Source organism: Polyodon spathula, chromosome 11, assembly GCF_017654505.1.
Source record: "Polyodon spathula isolate WHYD16114869_AA chromosome 11, ASM1765450v1, whole genome shotgun sequence".
In the NCBI taxonomy this organism is placed as follows: Eukaryota; Metazoa; Chordata; class Actinopteri; order Acipenseriformes; family Polyodontidae; genus Polyodon; species Polyodon spathula.
Genome location: NC_054544.1, coordinates 38,110,238 through 38,124,330, shown reverse-complemented (window position 1 = coordinate 38,124,330; position 14,093 = coordinate 38,110,238). Strand labels below are relative to the sequence as shown.

The window sequence follows — 14,093 nt, the reverse complement described above, 5'->3', positions numbered from 1 at the left end:
TAATTTAGATACAACGTTCGTTTTCTTTGGTATTCTGTTACTGTAGAAGTAACGTTATTTTTTCTCTAGTGGCCTACTGTATATGTCCGGTGCAATACATGTACAACTTTAATCAATTGGTTGTGACGGTCAACCGAAATTGTAATTTTTAAAAAAATATAATAACAAGTAGAATGCAATTATTGTTGGATATAAGGACAGTTTTATTTTATTGCGTTAGTTTACACAAAACTGTAGTTAATGGCGTTAGGTGGGCTCAGTCTTATGTACTGTATAAGTAAAGATGTATATGTAAGAGTGAGTCGAATATATATATACACACACACACGCAAACATACACACCCAGTGCCTATAGAAAGTCTACTCCCCCTTTCAAAATTTTCACCTTTTGTTGCCTTATTATAGCCTGGAATTTGTATAAAATAATATAATTTTATTTTTTTCATTTATCTACACATCCTACCCCACAACTTCAAAGTGAAAAATATTGTACAAATTTGTATAAAATTAATTTAAAATAAAAACTGAAACAGCTTGGTTGGATAAGTGCCCACCCCCCTTTGTAATAGCAATCCTAAATTAGCTCAGGTGTAACCAATCGCTTTCATCATCGCACACCAAGTTAAGTGGCCTCCACCTGTGGTAAATTGTAGTGATTCACATGATTTCCGGATAAATTTGGCAGTTCCTGCAGGTTTACCTCTGCTGGGTAGTAAATTCAAAGCAAAGACTCAACCATAAGCACCAAGGCACTTTCAAAAGGACTCTGGGACAAAGTTGTCGAAAAGCACAGATCAGGGGATGGGTATTAAAAAACTCAAAGGCCTTGAATATCCCTGAATAAGACCCTGCCTAGATCAGACTGTCCCTCCAAACTGGATGACTGAGCAAGAAGGAGACTTCCAAGAGGCCAATGGCAACTTGCAAGAGACACAGGCTTTTATGGCCAAGACTGGTCAAAGTGTGCATGTGACAACAATATCCCAAGCACTCCACAAATCTAGCCTGTATGGTAGGGTGGCAAGAAGGAGGCCATTACTCAAGAAAGCCCACCTTGAATCCTGTTTTGAAGTATGCAAAAAAACACTTGGGAGATTCTGTAGCCATGTGGCAAAAAGTTTTGTGGTCCGACAAAACTAAAATGGAACTTTTTGGACTAAATGCAAAGCGTTATGTTTGGCGCAAACCCAACACAGCGCATCACCCAAAGAACACCATCCCTACTGTGAAGCATGGTGGTGGCAGCATCATGTTATGGGGATGTTACTCATCAGCAGGGACTGGGGCACTTGTCAGGATAGAAGGGGAAAATGAATTGAGCAAAATACAGTGAAGTCCTTGAGGGAAAACCTGCTGCCCTCTGCAAGAAAGCTGAAACTGAGACGGAAGTTCACCTTTCAGCATGACAACGACCCAAAGTACACAGCCAAAGCTACACTGGAGTGCCTAAGGAACAAAAAGGTAAATGTCCTCAAGTGGCCCAGTCAGAGCCCCGACCTAAATCCAATCGAAAATTTGTGGCATTACCTTGAAGATTGTTGTCCATCGACGAACTCCCCAAGGAACTTGACAGAACTTGAACCATTTTGTAAAGAATGGTCAAATATTGCCAAATCTAGGTGTGCAAAGTTGGTAGAGACCTATCCCAACAGACTCACAGCTGTAATTGCTGCCAAAGGTGCTTCCACCACGTATTAACTCAGGGGGGGTGGAGACTTATCTAATTATGATCTTTCAGTTTGTATTAAGAATTTTTTTTTTTCAATAAAACCTTTTTCCCCTTTATAGTGTGGAGTATGTTGTGTAGATAAGTGGAAAAAATCCTAATTTAAATGCATGAAACCCTGAGGCACTGACACAGCAAAATGTGAAGAAAGTTCAAGGTGGTGTAGACTTTCTATAGGCACTGTGTGTGTAACTAAAGTATACCGTTGACATCAACTACGATCAATTCTGAAATGTTTACAGAACGTTGTTTGAGGTAAAAGGAGTGGAATTGTACTGCAGTACTTTTTTGTTTTGTTTTGTGGTTTGTGAACATGCTTGGGTAACTTTAAAAAAAAAAAAAAAAAAAAAAAAAAAAATGTTTTAATAGAATTATTCGCTATCTGCATAGTTTGTCAACATGGTTTGTCAGCATGGTTAAAAATGGCCAGTGCACCTGTATTCCAACTGTTCAGACATTAAAACTTGTAGAATGTGATTAAAAGGTTCATGCAGTTATTTCTTGCAGAATGTATTTGCCATACATTCATTGCTATATAAATTGGCTACTGTAGAGTGAATTTTGAATTGCACATTTGTAATGGTTTTATGCCACCATGCTGCCTGGCAGCTTACGGTAGGGACCCATTAATAAACATCTTTCTTCAGGACAGAACTGTCCCCTTACCAAACTAGGTGCTATGCGGTCCTTCACTGAAACTAAGACAGGTTAAATGATGCACAGTTAAATATGCTATTTCCAGAACTGAATTTTGTGGAGTTTTAGGTTACCACTGTAAATGGCCAGTTATGTGACCAAAAGACTGTTGGAAAGGGAAGTATAAAGTAAAGCTGTTGGTCAACTATTGCATTAAGCCACACAATTCTGTCTAATATTGGTATTTTTTTATTTATTTTTTTTGCTCATTTTGCCCTTGCTGTACTCCCTATGCTTGTAAGCTCGTTGGACTTTTCAGACTTTACTCATCAATATTTTGGGGCAGAACCCGCCCAGGCCTTATTGCCAAACGTCCTGACAAGTATTGTCCTGGCTCAGTACATTTTTTATTAAGACAGCTTGCTTTGACTCGTATCCAGAGTTGTCCCATTAAATATTTGCTTAGCTTTAACTATCACCTGAACCAATTTTCTTTTGTCTTAAACCCATCAAATAAATAGAATTGAACTTGAGTATAGTACCGACACGAGGTAAATAATAAAATAAATTTAAAAATGGGAGGAGAGGGATAATGGAGCTTGTATGTAGCATTAAATACTTTACGTTTCTGTGGTCTGTAACTCTCAAACTTGTGATTTCTGACACATTGAACTTTGATACAATAGTCCAGGGGTTCCCAAACTTTGCTGCTTTTAGAGGTGCTCGGTGTTGTTTTGAATGCAACGTTAATGTTTGCTTGTGTCTGCATTATGAGTATGCACAAGATTGTAAGGACAATAAAATAAACAATTATATTAATACACTAAAAATTGTTTTAATTAAATTAAATAAGTGCTGGATTTCTGCCAGTGTATGTTTTTTTCAGTAGAAGTTCTTGATCTATGTTCTTCCCCCTACATAAGTAAAATAAACCATACTGCTCCTGCTTACCTTTACAGGCAGGTTTATGTTGCATTTTGTAGTCAGATAGTGTATAACTGAGTGCAGTAATTATGGAGCGGTTTCTCAAACATCCGAGAAATGACACTGAACGTAATGAAAGCAGTACCACTTCTACTGATATACACAAACAACCCGGCACTAAAGGTATCAAAGTTTGGGTGAAGGTCCTCAGCCAGATTGCCTGATGTCATGGAGGGGAGGAGGGGAGGGAGGGGTCCTTGAGTCAAGGACGTTTGGGAAACCCAGCTGCAGTGCAAAAAGCTAAAAGAGGGACGCATTCATGAACTGGAGCCAATTGTGAATATAAAGTGTAGTCTAATAGATTCATTAACCCGAAAATATGAATGCTTGTATGGGTATGGACTTTATACAACACCACTATGAACATTTCTAGTGAACTGTTTTTCTTGTGATTTAGTCCTATTACAGCCTGTGCGTCACATGGGATCCAAGGTGCACCCTTACTATGTCCAGGTGAACTGTTAACTTGCTTCCAGAACAGAATCCACAGTGCATACTACTGCTTTATTGCAACTGATTGCATGTATTTAGAATAATTGTCACAATTACCTACCTTTTGCCTGAGTTTTTATGCTATAAGAATATCTTCAGAACTGCACCCCCAAATTTGACAAAAAAACCATGCATGCTGTGGATGTATTGTAGATAATGGTGACTTGCTCATGGTAGTGACACAAGTAATGTGGCTCTGGAAAATACTGTACCTTTTTATTGCCAGTAGATGCACACAATTACAAAAAGATTAGGAAAAAAAAAGTCAATTTGCTGTAATTACAGTATTTATTAGCATCATGGTATTTTTAAAATAATTCTATTTTACATAACCTACCACGGTACTGTAAATATCATTTTGCTGTGTCATTTACCTGAAGCTTTAATAGCCAAAGACCATGTTTAATGTTGTGTTGGTTTTCACCAAATTAACAGGTCATTCCTCATGTATTTTGTTTGTCCTCACTCCCAATTTACCCGTGTAGTAATGAAGCTTTGTTTGAGTAGTCTTATCTGTGTTTGACATGGCACTAGTGTAAAAAGTGCAAATGACATGTCTCTTGTACTACTTTGTCCTCAAATGTTATTAGTGTCATTAAACAAATGCTGTATTGATGATGACCCCCACCCCACCACCACCACCACCACCACCCACACACACACACACACACACACACACACACACGCTTACATTTTTTAGGTATGCAGTTGACATCAAAATTTCCAGAGCAAAATGGGATATTATTTATATTCCATAGTGCTGAATTTAGAAATACGCAATGAAACTTCAATTCAGTGACAAATGTTCAAACTACAAATCTTTGTTTCATTTTAGGCACTTGAAAATTACTTCTGTTTGAACTTTGTCATTGCATTTGTTTGTTTTTGTATTGCTCTTCACCAGAAATAGCTTGCTTCTAGTTTGCTGATCCAGGGTAAAGATAATACTTTCAGTGGAAAGTGGGGCTGTTGAATGGATATTTTGGAGTAATCGCTTCCATTTATTTCTGTGGGCTATATTTAGGCTTAGAATGGTGACAAAGCATCTGTTTTACTGACCAAAAATGTGTCAAGTCAGAGTAGTTTCTGTGTTTTGTTAATGTGTATTGTTTAAACCTCATAATCGTTTTTTGGAGAAAACTTCAGTTAATCCTACTAAGGTCGGTCATATTACAAATTCCAATAGTTTCTAAGGCAGTAAAAGTGTAAACATCTGGAAGGCTAAACCAAAATGACTTTCTTGCGTTATTTTATTCATTCGTAGTAACTTGAAGCATTGTAAACCACTCTGATTAATTCTATATGAAAATACATGTAGCTCTTGAAGGAATTACAAAAGTATAATGTAAAGGTTTCTAAATACCAAATCAAGTCTACTGTTTTATTAACAAGACTGAGACTATGTAACAATTTAAACTGTAAAAAGGATCGTTTACACAGGGGCCATCACATGTCTTAGTACTTGCTATGTGCTTTCTGACTTGTTTCCTGTCTTGTAGTTAGTCAGTAGGTGATTCAGCTTCTAAACCACAGACAGCAGGGTATGTACTATATCTGCCCATTCTTAATTTTAAGCTGGTGTATTGTGTTCGTTCCTTTATGAATCCAGTGTGTTGATTACAACGTGGGAAGACTGCTCTTAACTACAGCTGCTGTTAGAGAGAGAGAGAGAGAGAGGTGTGGTTTACTTGTTTCCTGTTTTTGAAGCGGAGCTGTAGAAGGCACAGATTTGAAAAAAAAAAAAAATTCTAAAATGAGCGCAGTACAACAAAAGCAGCATGACCTTGGATAACAAGGTCGTACCCACTTCCATTCCCTGATTTCTTCTGGGGACGTGGGGGCTGGCAGGATTTAAATGGTGGGCAGCATTGAGGAACCGGATTTAAGGTGGAAAACGGATGTACTATAATGGGAATGAAAAGTCTGTCTTATAGCTTGGTGCATTTAGGGCTCAATAGCATCATGTAAAACAACTTCTCCACCCACCCACACACACAATTACTACAGTACTGTGTTTTTGAATATTGCTAAATCCCAGGTGTGATGTGGGACTGGATGGGGACCGAACCAATTGCTGTACTTCATGAGCAGTAATACTCTGTACCTGCTTGGAATGTCTGATCAAACATTCAGGCAGTTGCTGACATACAGTATCAGACATTTAAAGAGAAGACAACAAAGGCAGTTTAAAACAACCAGTGTCATTTTGAAGATTAGTCGTATAGGAATAGGTTTGGTAAAACCTAGGATCTTTCTCTTCTTTCTCTAAATTGAGTAGCATCATACATGTGTGTCTTCAGCAAATGTATCCTGTGATATGCGGTTTCATTTTATTTGGTATTTTTGTACATATCGGTTGTTACTGTTGGCCCAAATTTAAATGTGTGCCTTTTAACAGGCTGCTGCTAATTCCAGCTCCTGTAATGAGGCAGATCTGTGTATTGAGGATGCAGGGATTGCTGTCAGTCTGACTTGAGAACTGGTAGTTCAACATTCCATGATACATCAAGCTGAACAGCCAAGTATGTGGATTGATAACCATTGTTTTAAAGCAAAGTGGAATGTAAAAATATCAGCGCTACATTCCTGGCGTACTTTAAGCACCTACATTAAAACGGCTTAAGCAGTTTCAGTGGCTCTTAATTTAATTATCAAAAGCTTTAAATAACATGAAAAAATAAAGTGTACTCTTATGAGCATGCCCCAGAAAATCTGCACACGTCCCCATTCTGTGTAGTGGGTGGGGAATATTTCCATGCCTGATCCAGAATGTAAATGTGGGAAGGTGCATTTTCTAACTGTATCATAAACAAAACACGATGATGTGCACATTCATACATGTTAACAGTACCATGCTCTTTGTGGAAATAGGCTTCCTTCTAGATTTTTAAAACTGCTTTTGAGACATAAACATTAGTGTTCTCTTCCAACGACATTACTTTTTTTTTTTTTTTTTTTTTTTTTTAATCTAATGTTGAATTTGTGGCTTGTTTTTGTTTGTCGTGCGTCCCCAGCCGTCCCCCCCTGCATAAGAACCAGCTATTTTAACTATGAATACCTTTTATTGAGGAAAGTGCATTTGCTAAACATGGAGTCATTAAATGGCAAGATGTGGTTCTGCAAGGCTGTGCCAAGCAGTGCTGCTCCTCTGAATGACACACACTGAACAAAAGAGAAAGTACAGGCGTCCCCTTTGTCACTGCCTTGCCCAACCGCTCTTCAGAAGGCTGTGTGTTGGGAGATGCAGATTGATGGGAGTAACTATTTTGGCTGGGTGAAACTAATTCCACCCTAAAATAAAGATCTTTCTAAACTTGCTAACATACTGTACAGTTCCACTGTATGTTCTCATATTCACAACAAAATTGATACGCTACCTCCTGCTACAAAATCATGACTCAGTTCAGGGTATAACTCTATTTTCTTGAGTTGGAAGTTGGATTAAAAAGTGCAGACTCCAGTAATACATCTCCAGCCCCCTGACGTCAATGCAGCTCCGTGGGGAGCCTTGCGTCAGCAGGTGATATGAAGCAAATGGCAGCTAAGCCAAAAAAAAAAAAAAAAGTGGGGTTTGTCAGAGAAATACCAAATCCTGTTTTATTTACCGTATTACTTCGATTTGGTGCCGCCCTAGTATTGACGCTGCAGTCATAGATCAGCTTTATAAGAGAGGCCACCCTTGAATAAACACCGCGATCAATAAAGAAACATGAAGGTATTTTTTTTCTTCCCCCTACAAAAAAAAAAAATAAATAAATAAAAATACACACACAGTAAACAAATAAACGCACAACACTGGCTATGTACATGTAATGCCCCCGAAGTGACGTGAGCCTCAATCTAGCACGTATGTTACAAACTAATGTACACACATAGTAAGCACATTTTATTTTATGGTAGTACAGCTCTGAAACTAAATGCAAGATGAACTACGAACAGAACAGCAACCCTTCTAAAGTTCTTATAGGTGGTTTTGTTTGGAGTTCAATTGTAATTCCTGTACAAATAAAAACAATGTGCTTACTATCTATGAGAAGATTTAGTTTTGGTTTCTCTTGCAGAGAAATTACAAACAAGTTAAAATGAGAGGGAAAAAAGAACAGTGTAGGTTATATCGAATTTTTTTCTGAAATCAAGCTGTTCTGAGGTATTTTTTGTTGTAGAAAAACATTTACGTCTCACTCTTGGATTTAACTTCCACACCAGCATTGTCCTGCCCCTTAACGAGTACACACTCCTGATTTGCTGGTACAGTACTTGCCTGACCTTCCAACTCCCCCCTAATAGGCTCTCGTTAACTGTCACCGATAAATGTACTGTAGTCAAAGTAGGTTAGCTACACACGCTGCTACATACAGGTAGGCTACCGGATTAAAGAAAATAAGCAACCGTGATACTTCTAAAATGTCATAAATCATGTAATAAAATATTGCAGCATTTGAAAAATGTAGTATTAATAAAGGTCGCCGCCTTATAAAGGCTGCCCTCTTTTAAGCACCGCAGTCATTTTGATCAATTTAAAATAAACGCTGCAGCGCCAAATTGAAGTAATATGGTATTTATTTATTTTCAGTCAGCAGATGTCCTGTCAAAACACAAGTGATACATGCTTACTGAGAGAAATCGGTATAACCAGTGTGTGCAAAAATATCTATTTCTTTAATACAAGAGAAATGCTTTGTCCACGCCGATGTGATATATCATATGTAGCCCTTTTTTGTAGCATTTTCAAACAATGGCTGTTAAAAATGGTTATTCGGAACTGTTTCTTTTAAATGAGTCTAGCTCACTGTGCATTATTACCAGCCATTTACTTTTTCAATAAAATTCTCATAGCAAAATTGATTAAAATGCATACTGTAGATCCACAATCCACATCTTTTAAAGTAGTGACTATTAATTGGTTGCCTGTAAGCTTTTAGTTTACAGTACTGTAACAAACCTTGTATAGGTAATCTTTGTTAGATCACTGCTGGCCTGGATTCTGTATGTCTAATCCAGATAATCTAATTATTCACAGTAGTAATACTGGGGTGATGCCGGTTTTTATTCAGTTTCATGCATTCCAAAGCCTTCAATAATTTGAGTTGTGTTTTTGTAGTAAAACACAAAGTTTTTGTAACTACTTGTAAACCATTTACTATTAATTAAGTAACTAAACACTGTGATTTATAATGGTTTTGTTGTTTTGGCTTGTAGGTGTGGCAACATTATTTTAACACAGAGAAAAAGGATAAAGTACAGGATTAACTGTGCTAGTGTCTTTTTATTGGCCTTTCCCAGTGCATTTACTGATATTAAACAGATTTCCCAAACTGCCCTACATGTTCATAGGGAACTACTAGGCAAAGCAATGCTAAGAACATGAGATGCATTGCCCATACTTGATGCAATGATGCCCTAGCACCGACATTCTTCTGCTGTCCGTAACCAACAATATGTAAATTGCTTATCCCAGTACAGTCCTTCACCAATTTTAGAAGTTATTTTCTAGCTAGTGAGAATTCTGAATACCAGACATCTACACTAGTTTTAGCCAATTGGATCATTGTTCATGTATACATGATTTAAAAATGTAGTGTTCTACATACCTAGTTTAAAATAACAAAAGTGTGAATTCCTTTTGTAGACTGTACTCGAAATATTAATCTAATTTTTTTTAAATAATGATTTTGAATTAATGTCTAGGCTAACACTTGTAGGAAATGCATTATCTACTTGCAACAAGTAATTCTGCTAAAATGGGCCTTTCAGGGCTGTTTTGGTTTCCTTAATGACTAACTGGTAAATGTGAGTCTTCAAAAAGGAAAATTCCTATCATTCCTCCTATGCAAGAGTTAAACAGAAGGTATCCATTCCTGTAGCTGTTTTCTAAATAATCTTACTTGAACAAACATGACTGACAGTTAGTTGTGTGCTCGGAATATAACCAGAAGCAGATGGATAACCAGAAATAGTTTCATGTTTACCTGACTTGTAAATCTGTTGCATTGCAGGTTTTCACTAGCAGGTTGTGTGACGCAGATTGTGGACTGAATACATCGAGACGGGACGATGAGTGAACTGGAACAGTTGCGGCAGGAAGCAGAGCAACTGCGGAACCAAATTAGAGTAAGATTGTTGTTTTATCTAGTTTTACTAGCAAAATGCTGGAAGATTTATATATCTAACCATGACCTTGTGTCCCTTGAACTTTGTGTGGTTTTGATGTCCAATCTGTCAAATCAGACATGTTTACAACTTCTGATAAATAAGTGTACAGTGGCTCTCAAAAGTATTCACCCCCTTGGACTTTTCCACATTTTATTGTTACAACATAGAATCAGAATGGATTTAATTAGGAGTTTTTGCCACTGATCAACACAAAAAAGTCCATAATGTCAAAGTGAAAAGTAAAATCTACAAATTGTTCTAAATTAATTACAAAACAAAGAATTGATTGCATAAGTATTCACCCTCTTGAGTCAATATTTGGTAGAGGCACCTTTTGGCAGCAATTATAGCCATGAGTCTATTTGGATAAGTCTTTACCAGTTTTGCACATCTGGGCACTGCAATTTTTGCCCATTCTTCTTTGCAAAATTGCTCAAGCTCCATCAACTCTTTTTCCACAGATTCCTAACTGGTCCAGGTCACCCGATAACTGAACCGGTTACGTCCTTGGAACTGGACCATTGACCTTTACCCCCCCCCCCCCCCCCCCCCCCCCCCCCCCCCCCCCCCCCCCCCCCCCTTTTTTTTTTAAGCCCCTCCAGTGTGGCTTTGGCTGTATGTTTGGGGTCATTGTCCTGCTGGAAGATGAATCTTCTCTCAAGTCCCAGGTCTCTTGCAGACTTCAGCAGGTTTTCCTCCAGGATTTCTCTATACTTTGCTGTATCCATTTTGACCTCTATCTTCACAAGCTTTCCAAGCCCTGATGCAGAGAAGCATCCCCATAGCATGATGCTGCCACCACCATGGTTCATGGTAGGGATGATGTTCTCAGGATGATGTGCGGTGTTAGGCTTGCATCAAACATAGCGTTGAGGCCATAAAGCTCTATTTTGGTCTCATCAGACCATAGAATCTTCTTCCACTTGGTCCTAGTCTCCCACATGCCTTCTGGCAAACTCTAGCTGAGATTTCATGTGAGTTTTTTTTCAACAATGGCTTTCTTTTTGCCACTCTCCCATAAAGGCCAGTTTTGTGAAGCACCCAGGCTATTGGGGGTCACTGTTTAGTTCAACAGCACAAAGCAGTCGCGGCTCCTCTTCGCTACCGGTCCAAGTAAATCCCATTTCCAAGTATGTATTGCTGTACTTCCGCATTTTGCGTTTAATCTGTCTCTGTTGCAAGGTTTCACTTGATACTCCACCAGTGGAGGCTTGTGACTTTTTTTGACAGGTGAGGCACACATCACAAAATGGTTCTTGCCACTCCCAACCCAATGGCTAACGTACTAAATGTAAATTTAGCTTTGTTCAGCTCATTTCATCTATGCTACCACCCGAGAATTTTTTAATGCATTCAAATAAGACTACAGTTTCTATGTAAAGTATACCTCCCATCAATTAAAGAACATTATCACTGTAAACAATACTTGCAGAATTGCAGATGCATGTTTTTATAATCAGGTGGCAAATCAGAATCTTAACCACATAGCATTTAGTTGTACAAGTCGTTCCGTGACACCAGCGTGGAACATTTGCTACAAAGACACAAATACAAAAAATCAAAAAATCATTATAATGTATTATATAAGTAAATTACGGTATGTATTTACTTGTCGAAACAGTGGCTAAAATATTTGGTTGTACTTTTTTTTTTTTTTTTTTTAGGATGCCCGGAAAGCATGTAGTGATTCCACTCTGTCCCAGGTAAGAGCTATTTTAGGACTAGTGGAGAGACTAATGTTGCACTTCTTTTTATTTTGAAATAAATTTTCTTCATATTTTTTTACCCTTCATTTTTAGTATTTGGTTAAGAAAAACTTGGCTGCATTTTGTAAAGGTCCCATAAACCTGCACCTTTTTTCATTGTATTCAAAATCATATTCATATATGATCAATCTGTGTACTATTTTGTGTGTTAGATCACAGCTGGTCTGGATTCTGTGGGTCGGATCCAGATGAGAACACGACGCACTCTGAGGGGCCATTTAGCCAAAATCTACGCAATGCACTGGGGATCAGACTCCAGGTCAGCATGGGACCTCTTTTATAACCCCTTTTCTAACACTTCTGATACTGGATATTTGAACATAACTGCAGCCATTTTGCCACATAATATGACTTGCTTTTCAAATATTTATATAGCAAGTATTAAAAGGGTTACTATTGCTTAATATTGATCCATTATTGTCCATTTACATATTCTACATCGCAGATGTGCTTCTGCAATGAAATGCAGAACAGAATTGCTTTTAAGAGAAAGACAATTTAAGTTGTGGCCTGCTGTGATCAGGAAGGGTGCATTACTTAGAATTACTGTGCAGAACACAAACATTTTAGTCTAGTTTTATAGCTGCATTAATGGATACCAGAATATTTTTGTGGTATAATTTAAAATATCCTTTTAAAGCAGTCTTTTAGCAGGTTATCTCATACTGGCACCCACATGCACAAAGAACCGTAATATACAAAGTCAAGTTGGGTCCCTACTATCGATAGAGGAACATTTGACTTAACCAGTCATTTGAACTGTTTAACTTCAGAAGATTTGAAGTCCTAATACATGCGTAATGGTGGTTTATTAGCAAATGGAATTGCAAACTTGGTAATAGTTAACTGAATTAATGACCTGTACATAAATAAGTTTATTTATTGTCTTTCTAAACCATTCTAGGCTACTTGTCAGTGCTTCTCAAGATGGTAAACTAATTATCTGGGACAGTTACACAACAAACAAGGTAAAGTGTGTGTATTCATTTTTAAACTTCCAAATGATATTTGATAATTTTTGTCCACCTATTTTAAATCTTCTTTCTTTATGTAATGTTAATGCACACAAGTGGCATTGATCAAATATGTAACTGGAGCATTACCCATCGTTTGGTGTCATATCTCTGTACTGGTATGATAAGTGTAACAAATTTTTTTTTGGTTCCTGGGTAGTAAGTGTTATTTCCTAATTGCTTATGCCTCAAAAGTATAGAAAATGGCTATTATTCCCCACAAACTTTGCTTTTGTGACCAGGACAGTAATATTTCAAAATATCACTATTTCCAGTGGGAAAACGGGCAAATGTGTGTCTTTTCGTTCACATAGTCAGAAAAAAACAACATATGAAACCAAATTAACATGTATTTATACTAAAGTAATACAAAAATGACTACAAAAGATTTAGAAACGAGTAGTTTTTCGAGATTTACGATTATACTGTATTTACAATATAATCGTAAATCTCGAAAAACTACTCGCTTCTAAATCTTTTGTAGTGAGTCCTGGTCACAAAAAAACTGTCTGGTCACAAAAGCAAAGTTTGTGGGGAATAGCCATTTTCTATACTTTTGAGGCATAAGCAATTAGGAAATAACACTTACTACCCAGGAACAAAAATTGTGTTGCATTGTGTAATTGTATCGCGCTGTCTTTCTTCAGATGCATGCCATTCCTCTGAGGTCATCCTGGGTCATGACCTGTGCCTATGCTCCCTCTGGAAACTATGTTGCCTGTGGTGGCTTGGACAACATCTGCTCAATATACAGCCTAAAAACCAGAGAGGGTAACGTTCGAGTCACCAGAGAGTTACCTGGGCATACAGGTAAGGGACGTGCTTTTAAAGTGATTACGTAGTCACAGTACAATTTAAAACAACAAAGCTGAGCCTCTGTATTTTCTAAAATAATTTAGCTGCGGTAATATTTTAACACGTTCCTAATGTATTTTCAGGTTATTTATCTTGCTGTCGTTTTTTGGATGACAACCAGATCGTGACCAGCTCAGGAGACACAACCTGGTGAGTTAAAGCATTTTGTAAACTTTTTTTTTTTTTTTTGTAAACCTCCAGTTTTTATTGGGATGGTAACCTATAGTTCCACTGTAGAATAGCCAGTGATTCCATATTCCATGGTATGTCATGAACTTGTTTGAGCAAGCTCTTTTTGTGTGCCAGTTACACTCAGTCAAAGTTGACGCACATCTAAATGGATAACGGACTGAATGGTGTTTAATGGATTTGGAGTAAACTGAGCCTCCCTACACTCAAGGAGCCAGTCCAGCTTTAGAAATCTGTTAATTCCAAAGACCCATTTTTATATATTTTTTTTAAATTAAT

At 37.6% G+C, this 14,093-nt stretch overlaps 1 protein-coding gene across 5 annotated transcripts in view; it reads left to right on the top strand.

Annotated features, from left to right (window-relative positions):
• LOC121322888 (guanine nucleotide-binding protein subunit beta-4) overlaps positions 1 to 14,093 on the top strand; it is a 37,430-nt gene that overhangs the window by 18,209 nt on the left and 5,128 nt on the right. For all 5 annotated transcript variants that reach the window (XM_041263400.1, XM_041263397.1, XM_041263401.1 and 2 more), the window contains 6 exons: positions 9,835 to 9,949; positions 11,656 to 11,694; positions 11,910 to 12,016; positions 12,662 to 12,725; positions 13,418 to 13,580; positions 13,709 to 13,775. In XM_041263400.1, the coding sequence (XP_041119334.1) occupies positions 9,893 to 9,949; positions 11,656 to 11,694; positions 11,910 to 12,016; positions 12,662 to 12,725; positions 13,418 to 13,580; positions 13,709 to 13,775 (497 nt within the window). In that variant the 5' untranslated portion in view covers positions 9,835 to 9,892. The remainder of the gene's footprint in view (positions 1 to 9,834; positions 9,950 to 11,655; positions 11,695 to 11,909; positions 12,017 to 12,661; positions 12,726 to 13,417; positions 13,581 to 13,708; positions 13,776 to 14,093) is intronic.